Source organism: Podarcis bocagei (genome assembly GCF_964188305.1).
Source record: "Podarcis bocagei genome assembly, chromosome: 15".
In the NCBI taxonomy this organism is placed as follows: Eukaryota; Metazoa; Chordata; class Lepidosauria; order Squamata; family Lacertidae; genus Podarcis; species Podarcis bocagei.
The window spans coordinates 46,436,556-46,451,991 of NC_138141.1; the positions used below are offsets into that span (position 1 = coordinate 46,436,556).

Consider the following 15,436-nt stretch of genomic DNA (forward strand, 5'->3'; position numbering starts at 1 on the left):
GGGTGAGCTGCCTTTGCTCAGTCCCTGCTCCTGCCCACCTAGCAGTTTGAAAGCACGTCAAAGTGCAAGTAGATAAATAGGTACCACTCCGGCGGGAAGGTAAATGGCGTTTCCGTGCACTGCTCTGGTTCGCCAGAAGCGGCTTTGTCATGCTGGCCACATCCCTCGGCCAGTAAAGCAAGATGAGTGCCGCAACCCCAGTCTGCCATGACTGGACCTAATGGTCAGGGGTCCCTTTACCTTTAAGCATTAGATAATCCCCAGGGCTAGCTGGCTGAATTGGTCCCACTTGGGCCAACAAGGAGGCCAGGGGAGAATTAGCTGTGGGGTCTCAGAGCGGGTGATCTTCATAAAAGGGGAGGGGGAGGGAAGAGAAGGAAAATGAAAGATCAGGTTGAAATCAAATTAAAGGCCAGGCGGAACAGCTTTGTCTTACAGGCCCTGCGGAAGGAGGTTAAATCCTGCAGGTCCCTGGTCTCATAGGACAGAGCATTCCACCAGGTCGGAGCCATCACTGAGAAGGCCCTGGCCCTGGTGGAGGATAGTCTGACTTCCTTAGGACCTGGGATCTCTAAACTATGGTTGTTCATGGACCTTAAGGTCCTCTGTGGGGCAGACCAGGAGATTTGGAGGTTTGGAGATTTGCTAGCCCTGATCTAGTTGCCATTGCCACCCTGGAGCACCAGAGGTCAGGTGGCAGCCAGTAATGGCAGCAGGCTGTGAGTGGCAGCGGTGGGGGGCGGATGCCAGGCACCCACAAAAAAATGGTGGGTGCCCAGACCCCCAGAGCCACCTGGCTTTGGCACCACTACCACACATTAATTATTATTTCTTTGTTCAGTAATCAAGCTGCAGAGGCCTCTGTGGTTTCCAAGGTGTGGCTGCAGAGGAGCGGGCGAGGGGGAGCAAAAGCAAAAAGCCCCCCCCTCTCCCCAGACAATCCATGACCTTGGCCATGATCCAACTTCCTGCTCACCCTAGGGATGGCAGGTTTTGTTTCCCTCCCTCTTCCCTCCGTTTGCTTCTTGAAATATCTCTTTGGAACGTGAACCTCAGCCAAGCAGAGCAAAGGGATGCGATCTCTCTTTCTCTTTCACACACTCACAAGTTTGATGGTTTAATTATTACAGGGATATTTTTAATGGATTTATGATCTTACATAATGTGCTGACTTTGCAGCATAATGTTGCAAAAGGCGTCAGATAAGGAAATTATCAGATCAGAGAGAGAGAAAGAGCTCTTGCAATGGGAAGCCTCAGTCCTGGAAGTCAAATCTGGCCCCCCAGGCCCTTCAGTCTGGACCTCAGCACTCTCCCTAAGCCACACCCCTTCTCTCCAGACCACAACCCGGTCGCCCCTGCTCTGCTCTCTTTTTGAATGTTTTTGCTGGGTGGAATGCGGCCTTGAGCTGTGATCATGCCTCTTGCGTTCCTGGAGATGTGCCTCTCTAACTTTCCTGCGGCTGGAAATATAATCTAACGTACAAAGGTTAGAGTCACATCCGTTCCTCTGCTGCTTTTGCCTCTGGTCCCACCCACTTTGGCCCCCAGCCCATTCATGGCTGACCCCTGGCCCCCAAAACATTTCCCGTGAGACAATGTGGCTCCCGGACTTAAAAACAGAGCCAGTGGGGTGTAATGGTTGGACTCCTGGACTAGGGACCCGGGAGAGAGCAGGGTTCAACTTCCTGCTCAGCCACAAAACTCACGCTCCAACTTTTCCTAACTAAATTTGGGACACCCCCTGCCCACTCTTGCCACTTGCCCTCCCCACCCTCCCCCCCTGCTCGCCCGCTCTCGCCTGGCGCTCTGGCAGAGTCGTGCCACAGCTCCGGACGGGGAAGTGCTTTGATGCGACGCTGCTGACGACCATCCGATGGAGTGTCTCTTGGTCCAGGACTTGCACCAGAGCCCTGGACCCAAAAACGGGACATTCTGGGATCAAAACAGAAGCCGGGATTGCCTTCTGTGATCCAGGAAGACCCGGTAAAGCCAGGACAGGTGGTGGGTCTGAGCAGGGGCGAAGGAAGGCGTCGTGACGCCCGGGAGGATGCTCCGTTCGCACAGGATCCCGGCGCCGCCGGCAAACCGCTATACAGTTTGCTGCAGTTCCTGGGATTATTTGAGCGTGCGTTGAACGCGCTTTAGGTGCCGAGCGGGGCGATGCCGTGAGAGGGGAGGCTGCCTCTGGGTATTTAGTTTCACCCTTTACAGAGAAAGCATGCAGCCGTGTTTCACTTCCTTGTCCTTCTCCCAGGAGTTGGCACACAGGGCCTTGCGACACCCGCTCCACTCTGCACGTGCGCCCACACCCCGAGGATCAAGTGTTGGGGAAGGGTGTGTCTTTCTCTGGGGATTAACCCCCTCCTCAACCTTCCTTGGCTGCAGCAGGAGCACAAGGAAAGGGAATCCCCAATTTGGACCTCCTCCCACCACGAGCAGATAGAGTCACTGGGAGGCCAGATGAGAAGGGCAAGCTCTGAGTACATTGGGAGCTCTTCCTCCCCAAAACAAGAACTACAGGGTGCTGGGAATTGTAGCACAGTGCAGAGTGAACTATAGTTCCCAGGATGGGTGGTTTTTTTTGGGGGGGGATGATAAGATATGGTGTGTATGCAGCCCTTCAGAAGTAGAGCCAGGAAGCTCCACCTTTAACCCCAGCCTGCAAAATGGGACCCTTTTAGCCGATATTCTTGCATTGTAGGGGTTGGACTCGATGACCCTTGGGGTCCCTTCCAACCCTACAGTTCTATTATTTTAAATTTAGTCTTGGGGGTGGAGGTGCTTCCAGAAGGGGAGTCATTCAGAAAATTGCAGAGCGGGTTTGGTTTGAATTTTTAAATTTTTATGGCCAATGGTTTCTGGCCCCGATGGCTCTGCTCTGCCTTCGTAAGAGGGCTTGGATCTTGCTTGAAGGTTTCCCATAATAGGCATCTGGTCGCCTGCTGTGAGCGCAGAAGAATGGGCTGGAGGAGCCCCAGGCCAGATCCCGCAAGACTCTCCTGGGGTTTTCCTGAGTTTGCAATCTTTGCTATTTTATCTCATTTTATCTCACTGTGCCCTGCTTCGATAACTTGGTCATGAAGCAGATAATTAATAACAATAATAAACATTGGATTTTTCCTCGAAAGGTTAGTTTTAGGTTAAATTGGTGGGTAGGTGAAGGGGAGAAGGCAGGTCGCCATTCTATGCCATCCAGGGCGTGCAGATGCTGTGATAATATTTTCTGCATGATCACCCATCCCTCTCCCTCCCCTACCTATATTACAGACATCTTGGTTTAACCCATTCCCAGAAACCTGGAAACTGTAGCTTTGTGGGAGATGGGGGACCGGACCAATTCCAGTTCCAAAGTTTTGTGGTTGGGGCCGAAAGTTAGACTGGCGCAGAACCAATACAAATGCGTAATGTTGGTAGAGGTCGGACCAGATTCTTGTATCTGAACTTTGCCTACCTCCCAGGGTTGTTGTCAAACAGGGAGGGGACTTTGGAGAAAGAGCAAGGGGCTCTGCAAATATCACTAGCAGTGTCGCTCCTCTAATCTGGGGGGGGGGGGGAGTGGCAGCTGATTCCCTCCAGTGAATGAAAGCATGCAAAAAGGAGGAAAACAGATGCCCCTAAAAAATAATAATACAGAAAGCCTCTTGCAGCCCATTTTTATTTTTAATTTCAAATTACACGTGCAGAATTTTAAATAAGCAAAACAAACAAGTTTCGTACATCTGGAAAGCATTCCGGAGTTCACGATGGAACTGAACGTGTGAAAATGCAATGTAGACCCTCCTTACCCCCGCATTCACTGCCTCCAACAGTGGAAGGAGCAGAGCCATTGTGGCTAATAGTAGCCACTGATGGCCTTCTCCTTCCGCACGAATCTGCCCAATCCTCTTTCAAAGTCCTCCAACTTGGTGGCCACCGCTGCCTCTTGTGGCAGTGAGTTCCACGGTTTCAGGCCAAGGCGCTGTGTGTGTGTGTGTGTGTGTGTGTGTGTGTGTGTGTGTGTGTATGTTGGGGCTGCAACTCGGCTTACAGGCGCATCCTCCCCATCGAGCCTGCCCCCAGCCTGGTGGTGCGCCTCCCGATATCTTTGCGAACACCTCCCATGCGTCTCGGGGAGCATCTGCAGCCCCAAACTTCTGGAGGGCGGCACTTTTTGGGGGCGGCAAGTCTGGCCTAGAAGTTGCTGCCAGCAGACGCCCACAAACTGAAGCGGCCCCGCCGCCGCCGCCGCCTCGCCGAGTCTCTTGCCGGCTGCCGCGCGTGGGAACTTGGAGGCGGGTTTCGCCAGCCCGACCTGGAGAACGAGATCGGCGCACCTGAGTCACAGGTGTGCGCCGGAGAGCGTTGAACTGGGAGGCTGCCAAAGAGTTAACTTGGCGAGCGCGCAGGAGTTTCTCCCTGGGAAGATTTCGAGCAGCTCCTGATTCTTCTTCCTTGGCAGGAGGGCGCTCAGGTGCCAAGGTCGGCTGCCAGGTGCCCCGGAGCCTTTATAAAGCCTCGGAGGCGAGATCGAGAGCTCCTTTCGGCCCCAGGCAGGCAGCGTCCCCCATCATCATGTGGAGGGAGATTCTGGCGCACAGGAACTACCTGATCGTCCTGCTGACCCCCTTCCTCTTTCTCCCCCTGCCCCTGGTCCTACCTTACAAGGTAAGTCGCTCTCTGGGTCCTGTGCCCCTCGCCATGGAAAAGGAGAGTCGTCGGGGATTCAGAGAATCCTAGAATTGTAGAGCTGGGTGGGACCCCGAGGGTCATCTATCTCAACCCCCTGCAATGCAGGAATCTCAAGCATCCATGACAGAGGGCCACCTGTCACCCAACAAAGGAGAGATTCCCTTGCCCTGTCCCAGCAGCTGCAGGATCCAAGCAATGAAGCCATCAAGACACAATTTTCTTTTATGGGCAGTGCTTAGGGTGAAGGAACAGCTGTTGAGCTGCACAGGGTTTTGCTTCCAGAGGAAAAGTGGGGGGTCGAGGTTGTGACACCAGAGTCCCTTTGCAGAGGGAAACACTCCCCCCCCCCATCTTCCAGGCGGTCCCCAAAGACGGCAATAATAATAGAGAGAGAACACCATGTCCCAAAGAAGCAATGTTTCCTTTGCCGTTTCCGGAACACGCTGAAGAGGCGAGCCACCTCAAATTGTGGCACCTGAAAAGCAGCTTGCCTCTTCAGCAGGAGGAGCGACTGCTGGGGACGCTGCTGATAAGCCCCTGTTGGTGTTGCGCTGTACAGAGGGCAGATGCGACAGGTAATTTAACATAATAACAGGAATTGGAGGCCCTCCAAGCATCTTCTAACCCAGGGGTCAACTGTGGGCTGGTCCACCGTCCCTCAGACCTTGGGGGGGCAGACTATATTTTGAAGAGGGGGGGGGAATGAACAAATTCCTATGCCCCGCAAATAACCCAGAGATGCATTTTAAATAAAAGCACACATTCTACTCATGTAAAAACACCCAGACTGTCTGTGGGCCGGATTGAGAAGGCGATTGGGCCGCATCCAGCCCACGGGCCTTAGGTTGCCTACCCCTGTTCTAACCTGATGGCCACAGCGTGGGGGGCCAGGAATCTAAATGAAATGGGAACCAACAAGGTGGAAGAGCCCTGCAGGTGGAGCAAAGTGTCTTTAGTTGTGATTCTTACATTGCAGAGGGTTGGACTAGGTGAACTTTGGGGTCCCTCCCACCTCTATTATGAGTCTATATGAAGTGGGAGAAATGGAAGCAATAGCTTTCTCTTCCTCCGTGGATTTGCCCAGTCCTCTTTTAAAGCCATCCAAGTTGGAGGCCATCCCTGCCTCTTGTGGCAGGGAGTTCCACAGTTTAAGGTCAAGCCTGGGTTTCTGTGTGCCTTGGAATGCAACTCGGAGGGTTTGCATGCAGTGGCCTTCATATTGCAAGCTCCAAGGAGGATCCAAGGAGAAAGTTTGGCAGCTGCAGGAGCCATTCAAATTGCACACACCCCCCGGCATCTGTGGAACCGTCTCCCATAACCTGCTCCAAGGGCTGTGTTGCTGAGTGGTGCTGAGCACCGGTTTGGCATGAAGGAGGGTGTCCCAGGTACAATCCCCAATGGCAGTGCTGGTAACAACGCCAGGTATTCTCCCCAAAGAGTCACTGCCTCATTCCCAGGCAGGCAGCTTCCTATGCTGGAACCTTCAGAGAGAAGTAGAGAAAAGTTAAGAGGCTTTTGGTGAGGAAAGGAAAGGAAAAATAGCTTGATGCCTGGAAAAACAGGTAAAACCCAGCTGTTTTGGAGAAGATAAACTACACCATTCATTGGTAGCAGATGATTGGTAGCACGATCGTTGGTAGCCTCTCATTAAGGAATCCTGGGAACTGTAGTATGTTAAGAATCATAGAATGGTAGAGTTGGGACCCAAGGGTCATCTAGTCCAACCCCCAAAGCACACACAAATCCGACATTTGTTCCCCACCCAGTGGTGCTTGCACTGGCTGGCAGCAGCTCTCCAGGAGACAGCAGTTTTCCCCAGGCACTCCCTGCCGCCAGCGACTGACCCTGGGACCCTCTGCAGGCAAGCAGGTGCTTTGTCACGGAGCTGTGGTCCTTTCCTTTGAAACCCCACCCCTTGCAAGAGTCTAGTCCTCAGGGATCTGGAGCAATTTGGGCACAGGATGGCATTTTTAGCAGGACCACCTCCTTCTGTCGAGCTCTGCTGCTGCTGCCGCCTTCATGCCCATTTCCTAGTTACGTAAGCAGCCTGGCCCCGGAGCCAAACGGCAGCAAGCTCCCATTCTGGACGCTGAGTTTCCTGCTTAGACCCCTTCCAGCTCACTCCCCGTCTTGCCCTCCAGGTGTGAAGGGACTCCAGCCGCAGGGAAGGTGTCAAAAGAAATGAATGCTGGGCAAATGGACTGGAGAGAGGGTTCCCTGGGCCAGATGGGCCAAGCCTTGATTTGGAGGACACTCCCACCCCCGACCCACTGCAAAATCCTGACCTTTGGATAGGAAGGTCCCAGGAGCGGAGATTGGGGACTCTGGTCTCCCAGGTCTCAGTTTGACGCCCCTAACCACTAGACCACACTCCTTGCATGGCAGAAGCTGTGGCTTCTTCCTCACCTTTGAGATGATCACCTGAATATTTCTGAAAGCACGACACCCCCACTTTGGGAAGCTTCTTCCGTGCTGAGCTACAGAGCAGAGATGCTCGCTTTTTCCACCTCCCCAAATTGGTCCTCAGGAACATTGGAATCTGCCTCACACCGAGTCTACCAGGGGTCCATCTAGATCAGGGGTCAGCAAACTTTTTCAGCAGAGGGCTGGTCTACTGTCCCACAGACCTTGTGGAGGGCCGGACTATATTTTGGAGGGGGGGGAATGAACAAATTTCTATGCCCCACAAATAACCCAGTGTTGCATTTTAAATAAAAGGACACATTCTACTCATGTTAAAACACGCTGGTTCCCGGACTGTCCGCGGGCCGGATTTAGAAGGCGATTGGGCCAGATCCGGCTCCCAGGCCTTAGTTTGCCTACCCATGATCTAGATTATAGATTTGGGGAAGATGAAAGGAAGGTGCGTCGTTCACACGGAGCATCGTTGAACTGTGGAACTCCCTGCCACAGGAGGCAGTGATGGCCACCAGCTTGGATGGCTTTAAAAGAGGATTGGACAAATTCACAGAAGAGGAGAGGGCTGTTGAGGATTGCTAGCCAGGGTGGCTCGGTTCTGCCTCCTGAATACCAGTTGCTGGAAACTGCAGGAGCAGAGAGTGGCTTTTGTGCGTGGGTCCTGGGGGTCTCCTATTGGGGTATCTGGCTGGCCACTATGAGGACAGGAGGCTGGACTAGATGAGCCACTGCCCTGATCCAGCCGGCTCTGCTTATGTTCTTAGGTACCAGTATTGTCTGCACAGACAGGCAGCAGCTCCCCAGGATTTCAGCCAGGGGGTCTCCCCCAGCCCTACCTGGACATGCCATCAGGGACTGAACCTGGAGCCTTTGTGAATGCTCTAGCACAGATGTCTGGTTCATCCCACTAGAAATACAGTAAGATTCTAGTCCTCATGGTTCTGGATAAATGGATGGTTTCAATAGGAACATAGGAAACTGCTTAAGGCCAAATCTGGCAATTGGTCCATCTACCTCAGCATTGCCTACACTGACCGGCAGCGACTCCCTAGGCTTTCAGATGAGAGATTTCAGTAGTCCTGCTTGGAGACGCTGTTGAGAGTTGAACCTGGGGCCTTCTGCATGCCAGACAGGTGCTCTAGCATAAAGGTCTTATTCACCCTCCTAAAGCTTTAAACAAGTCAGCCTGGATAGCTCAGTTGGTTAGAGCATGCTGCTGAATAATGCCAAGGTTGCAGGTTCGATCCCCATAAAGGACAGCTGCCTATTCCTGCATTGCAGGGGGTTGGACTTGATGATCCTTGGGGTCCCTTCCAACTCTACGATTCTTTGATTCTAAGTTTCTGGTCCTCATGGTTCTGGTTTATTTTTACTGATATTTATTAAAGTTTCAAAGAAAAGAATTACATGAATTAAAAAAAGAAGAAAAAGAAAGACAAAAATAAAAATAGAGGAAAAAATACAAAATACAAAAAAGATAAAAAACACTTTAAAAAAATACATCAGTCTTTCATACCTTACATTCATTTCCTTGTTTCCCTGACCTCCTCACGCCTCCCTTTTTTGTATTCCAATTCAGTTAGTTAATTCAGCAATTTCTTTCCCTCTTTGTTTTTATCTTAATCCTTTAACTTAATATAATATAACTTTGAGTTCTCACCTGTTAATAGTCCATTTTTCATACACCTTTAAAACATTGCTGCTTAAACCACTTAACTTCATTCTGACATCATTCTAACATTCATTAATTTTGCAATATTTCTGTAAATAGTCTTTAAATTTCTTCCAATCTTCTTCCACTGACTCTTCTCCCTGATCTCGGATTCTGCCAGTCTCATGGTTCTGGTTTAACTAGGAATCTGCTCAGCGGCGTAGCGTGAGTTGTCAGCACCCGGGGCAACGCAAGTAATTTGCGCCCCCTAACCCGGGGCAAGGCAAGTAATTTGCGCCCCCCCAACCCCTAACCTACGAATTGCCGCTGGCGCTGCCGCGCAAACAACGCTGCTTGCCCGGAGGAGGATGGAGGCAGAAGCAGCCGCCGCCTGTGGCTGGGCCAAGGGGATGGCGGCGGCGGCAGGGTGCAGAGGCTGCCCGTGCCCGGCCAGGCGTCGGTGGCGGCGTCGGCGCTGCTGCAGCGGCTGCTCCTCCTGCGAGCAGTGAGCGGAGCGCAGCCACAGCGACGGCGGGGGGCGCGCGCGCTAGGGCGCAAGGCTGGCGGTGGCGGCGGGGAGCCCGGCCGAGGAAGGAACTTGTCCCTTCCCTCTGGACTCGCGCCCCCCCAGATGTTGCGCCCGGTGCGGTCGGCACCCCTGGCACCCCACACGCTACGCCACTGAATCTGCTTTATACCGAGTCAGAGCCACTGGTCTGTCTTGCTCAGTACTGTCTGAACTGACTCTCCAGGGCAGGCATAGGCAAACTCGACCCTCCAGATGTTTTGGGACTACAACTCCCATCATCCCTGACCACTGGCCCTGTTAGCTAGGGATGATGGGAGTTGTAGTCCCAAAACATCTGGCGGGCGAGTTTGCCTGTGCCTGCTCCAGGGTTTCACACGAGCGCTCTCCCCAGTCCTACCTGGGGAAGCCATCATGGGTCAAACCTTCTACATGCAACTGGGTGATGGCCTTCCTTAAATCAAAGTCCTGCATGGTCTCTTTCAACCCACAAAGAAGGTAACGAGGGAGCGTGGGAGAGTTGTCTATCAATTTTTAAGCCTGAGATGCTTTGACCCCTGGCAGGGGTCAAGAGGGCAGCAGCTGGGCAGACAGAAGTTACACTTTAAGGGGCCAGAGTTCGCCTCTTTGCTCCAAGGAGACCAGAAGAGTCCGTGACTAACCTGATCTCCTGTTTCCACGCCAGCAGCGCCAGCAATTGGCCCAGAACTTTCGTCCTTTATTACCTGCAGGTTCTCCTCCGCCCCATCCCAACTCAAGTCCAGATTCTGGTTCTGAGTTCAGGTCTGATTCAAATAGGGACTGAGGAAGCGGCCTTATTCCAAGCCAGACCCTTGGTCCACTCAGCTCAGTATTGCAGACTCTGGCTGGCAGCAGCTCCCCAGCCTTTCAGGAAGAGAGTCTTTCATCGCTGGCCCTACTTGGAGATGCCACCAGGGACTGAACTTGGGACCTTCCGTACGCAAAGTTGGAGCTCTGCCACTGAGCAGTGGGCCTTTTCCTAGAACTAAAGTAAGATTCTAGTCCTCATGAGTTCAGATAAAGGGTTGGTTTCAAGAGGAAGTACCTGGGGGTATTTAAGGACCTTAGCTCGGTGTTAGAGCCCCTTGCATACAGAAGAGCCAAGGTGAAATATCCTCAACACGTCTAGTTTTTTTAAAAAATAATAACCCAAAGAGATGGCTTCTGACTGAGACCCCAGAGATGTGCTGCTAGCCCTAAATTGTTGATGAGCTGCAATTTAGAAAAAGACAATTAAAAAGGGAGCCATGGTACATGTTTACTTTACAAGATGAGGTTCTTCCTGTGGCAGGGAGTTCCAAAGTTTAAAGCCATGCTGTGTGAAAAGAGTCCTTTCTTTTGTCGGTCCTGGATCTCCCAGCAAGGGAGGTTTTCTTCTGCCTCTTGTCATAGAGAAAAGAGAGACAGATAAAACTTTATTCGCGTTAGCCAATGGCTATAGCAACCATAAAACATTACAGTATATGCAGAAATTTGATGTAAAAGCACAATTTAAAGTCCTGAATCAGCAGTCAGTTAGTGGCCCTTATTCTGATTGCCCCCGTCATAGCGAAAAGCAAGTTTTGCACAAGGCACAGTAAACAGTCCCGTTTTAAAAGCAAACTCAGAACTGCTCATTACTCATCCACCACAGGCTGCATCTGCCAGGGTGATAAAGCAGCCATAAAGCGGTGATGGACCATAAATGAGGGTGTGTAAATCAGCGAAAGTTGTTTCTGCCTTGAGCCAATTAAACTCGCCAAGCAAGAGGGCGAAAACAGCCAGGCAGTGCCTCCTAAACCACGTCCACGAGACACAATTAAAATCCACTTGCAAGCCTGCTTAAATATCACAGCCATCAGCCAAGGAACGCCTCCGACCTTCTTTCCTAGAGGCAAAGTGGCCCCTCTCAGGATAGGACCACCCGCAATATCCTTTGGAGGGAGGGGGGAATCCAATTCCGTTTCCATTTACTGTATCTGTTGCATTGCAGGGGGTTGGACTAGATGACCGTTGGGGTCCCTCCCAACCCTACAAGTCTATGATTGTGTGATTATCGATTGCATTTATATCACAGCTTTTTCTCCAGGGAGCTTTAAGGTGACATACACGGTACTCCCCCTCCTAATAATAATAATAATAATAATAATAATAATAATAATAATTTATTATCTGTACCCCACCCATCTGGCTGGGGTTCCCCAGCCACTTTGGGCAGCTTCCAACAGATTAAAAACACGATAAAACGTCAAACATTAAAAACTTCCCTGAACAGGGCTGCCTTCAGATGTCTTCTAAATGTCAGATAGTTGTTTATCTCTTTGACATCTGGTGGGAGGGTGTTCCACAGGGCAGGCACCACCACCAAGAAGGCCCTCTACCTGGTTACCTGTAACCTCACTTCTCGCAGTGAGGGAACCACGAGAAGGCCCTCAGAGCTGGACCTCAGTGTCCGGGCTGAACGGTGGGCATGGAGACGCTCCTTCAGGGATACTGGGCCGTTTAGGGCCTTGTTTAATCCTCACAACAGCCCTGTGAGGTAGGTTAGGCTGAAAGGCAGCGACTGAGCCCCAAGGCCCACCCAACATGACAGAGCGGGAGGATTTGAACCCTGGTCTCTCTCAGCTCCTATTCCAACACTCTAACCACTGCACTACACTGCCTCTGGCTCCAGTGGAGTCAAATTACAAAAAAAGGGAACTTTCTAACGGTGAGAGCTTTTCAGCAGTGAAACGGACTCCCTTGGAAAGTGGGGGTCTTGCTTTCCTTGGACAATTTTTAACTGAGGACGACCATCTGTCAAAGATTCCTTAGCTGTAATTTCTGCATTTCAGCAGGTTAGACACTTCCAGACCTACAGTTCTATGATTCTGTGGCTGTTTAGCCTCGATGGCATTAGGCATCGGCCGGCCCTCAGGGTTTTCTTCCAGCAAGAGACCCATCTCGGGTGGCAACAGGGGAGGAGAAACACCAACCCTGCGGGGCGGGCAGTGAACTCTTCTGCCCTTGGCAGCACGCTCATGCCACAGAATGGGCAATAAAACAGAGCATTGTGCTGAAGTCAGCTGAGGAGGAGGAAAACAGAGATTAATGGGGATGATGTGGCCGATAAGAGGCTGTTGGTTTCAGGAAGTTCTTCACCTGTCTCTCGCTCTGTTGCTATCCAGGAAGCAGGATCCCGAGCCAAGGCAGAGAGCACAACAATTCAGAGGAACAAAAGAGGCTTCATGGTCCACAGCCCAAAGAAAGGGCTGGATCTGCCTTGTTCCAGAGGTTTCAGAATACCAGTTCCTAGAAACCGCCAGAGAGGAGAATGATGCTCTTGTGGATTTCCCTTGGGGGCACCTGCTTGGCCACTGTAGGAAGAGGAGGCTGGACTAGGTGGACCACTGACCTGATCCATCTTTCTTAAGGAGGTCCATTGTGACAGCAGAGCCTCCATGTCCAGTGGCAGTCTACCTCTGAATACAAGATAGTAACATCTTGGAGGTCCTGGGCCTCAAGGAAATAAGACTGGCTTCAACCAGGGTCAAGGCCTTTTCGGCTGTGGCCCCGGCCTGGTGGACCGCTTTGTCACAAGAGACCAGGGCCCTGTGGGATTTGGCATCTTTCCGCAGGGCCTGCAAGACGGAGCTATTCCGCCAGGCCTTTGGCCGGGGTCCAGTCTGACTCCCCCTCTCTCCTTATAAGAACTTGGCATGAGAGTGGGCCCCCAAGCTTTCTCACAGGCTCATATGAGATCAGCATAAACAGTTAGGCCTGGTGAGCATTTAAGGTCCTCATTCCTATTTTGCGGGTTGCCATATGATTGGATTTCACTTTGATTCTGACTTGATTTTAAGATGTGTTTTAACTGATGGCTTGATTTTATGGTAATGTGTCATATATTTGATGTTAGCTGCTCTGAGCCCGGTTTTGGCAGGGAAGGCGTGGTATAAATAAAATTTATTATTCTTATTATTATTGGGAACAACAATTGGAGCATACTGTTGCACTCGGATGCTGCTTGTGGGCTTATCTTTGGGGCACCTGACTGCCCACTGTGAGCGCAGTGCTCTTATTACATTCTGATGGAACCTCCAGGTCCAGAGATAGTCTATCTGGATTATTTGGAGGTATTTGGCCACTGGACCCACCACCCTGATCATGATGTTCATAGAAACGAGAGGCCCCTCCTTCCTCGTCAAAAGAAACCAGAACACGACCAGCAACAGCAGGCAAGCAGCCTTGTCCACCTTTCCTCTCTACCCAGCCACGTGTGGGTAGCTGGCCATTGGGGCTCACCCTAAGCCACCCCCCTTGCAAACAGGTACATCAGAAGAACCCAGGAATCGTAGGTGGAAGAGACCACGAGGGTCATCTAGTCCAACCCCCTGAAATGCCCAACGTGCCCAACGTGGTGAGACTTGAACCCATGACCCTAAGATTAGGTGCCTCATGCTCCACCCTCCAGGATCAGGCCAATGGGAACTTAACTAGAGAAGCATCCCGTCCTCACAGCGGCCACCTAAGTGGTCACAAGCAGGATATCTGGGTGCAAGAGCAACTGTCTCCTTCTGCAGTTTCCAGCAACTCGTGCTCAGAAGTGCTGCTGCCTCTGACCACCCAGGCCCCCCCCAATAGCCCCCTCCTGTCTGAAGGGCTCCAATCTTCTTTCCAAGCCCCGCAATCCTGCTCCACGCTCTCCCTGAGTGCTCCTCCTGCTTGCAATGGTGAATTCTTGAGCTTCTGAAATAATAACCTGGGTGGAGAAACAGAGGGATGGGTTGTATTGCATCTGAGGGGTCCCTTGGACAAAAAACAAGGACACCAGCCAGGAATACCAGAGCAAAACAGCAGCCAGTAGGCTTGGTCTTTATTGAAGACGGTCATGAAAGGACTCCCACCTGCCACCAGGTGGAACAAGATGGAAGCCCCAAACAAAAGAGCCCCCAAACTTTATTAGCTGCTAATCCCCATGTTACACCCCCCAAACTACATCATGGTTACATCATGAAAGGGTCTGGTGGCAGGAATCTGAGCATCCTGGACCCTGCCCCATGGTTCCCCTTGCCCTCCACCAAACACCCATCAAGTGCAACGAAAGAGATATTTACATTTCCCTGTTTCCCAGCCAAGTTCATCCCACCCTTTTGTCTTCATCTGGGTTTGGTATTTCTGGATTGGCTACCTGTCTGGCACTCAGGTATCAGGATGCCAGGGATTATCCCTCAGGCAGAGGGGCTGCTGAGTAGCTGAGCTCATATGTCTATATGAATTTCTGAAGTTTTTCCAGTGAGCCAGTACATAGATACATTTATCAGTGAATTCTTACATTTGGTATCGTGCTGCAAAGGCTCTTTGAATAGATAGGAAGAAACTGCGATGAAGTGTTTTGTGGAGACAAATCACAAAAGTCACAAAAGTGATTGTGCTGCTTTTGGTAGTGGGCTGCATGTGTGTGATATCTGCTGGAGGGGCACCCCCCTCCCCCAACCTGTACATAAATTCCTGCAATAGTATGTATAGAGACCTTGGACTTTTGCGTGGCTTGAATGAGGGCAAGGAATGCAGGACCGAGTCAGGCCATCCATTGCTTTACCTGTGCTTGTCTGCAGCCCTACCCACACCAGGCATGCGGCCCCCGGAAAATTCCCTGGGAAGGAAAGTGGACCTTGAGGCAAGAGTTTTCTCGCTCATGCTCTGCATTGTTGACACAATCTCCAGCTACAAACCTTAAAAACAAATTATGCAGTCAAGCCTTTCGGGGGGGGGGGAGTAGAATCTGAGGCACAGCTGAAAACAGAGAGAGCTGGCAACTTCCTTCTCTCTGCCACCCACCCCCCTTCAAGCAGAGCATGACATCCTCAGGAAAGCCACACCCTCTCATTTGCCAAGAAGGGGACTCACTCTACCTTGCAGGGTTGTTGTGAATGTGGCACCCAAGAAAGAAAGAAAGAAAGAAAGAAAGAAAGAAAGAAAGTGTAATAAACAAAAATCTGCCCTTATTCCCTTATGGGGGACACAAGAGCCCTTATAGAGTCCTTTGTAGGTTCTCCATCGGTCGTAGAAAATAAGAAGCCAACCAGAGAATATTGAGAAGCAAAGCAGCTCGTAAGCCTGATCTTTATTGATCTGCTGCAACAGGGTGCTCCCCTCACACACAGGAAAGGAGGAGGACCCAGAACAAAG

General features: G+C 51.4%; 1 protein-coding gene and 1 long non-coding RNA gene across 2 annotated transcripts in view; one reads left to right on the plus strand and one right to left on the minus strand.

Annotated features, from left to right (window-relative positions):
* Positions 1-15,436, minus strand: part of LOC308574519 — a 160,848-nt gene that overhangs the window by 1,935 nt on the left and 143,477 nt on the right. The gene's annotated exons all lie outside the window — the stretch shown is intronic.
* The window catches only part of SLC13A2 (solute carrier family 13 member 2), a 32,197-nt gene continuing 21,191 nt past the window's right edge, over positions 4,431-15,436 (plus strand). The window contains exon 1 of the mRNA XM_081172388.1: positions 4,431-4,646. Coding sequence (XP_081028514.1) covers positions 4,554-4,646 — 93 coding nt within the window. The 5' untranslated portion in view covers positions 4,431-4,553. The remainder of the gene's footprint in view (positions 4,647-15,436) is intronic.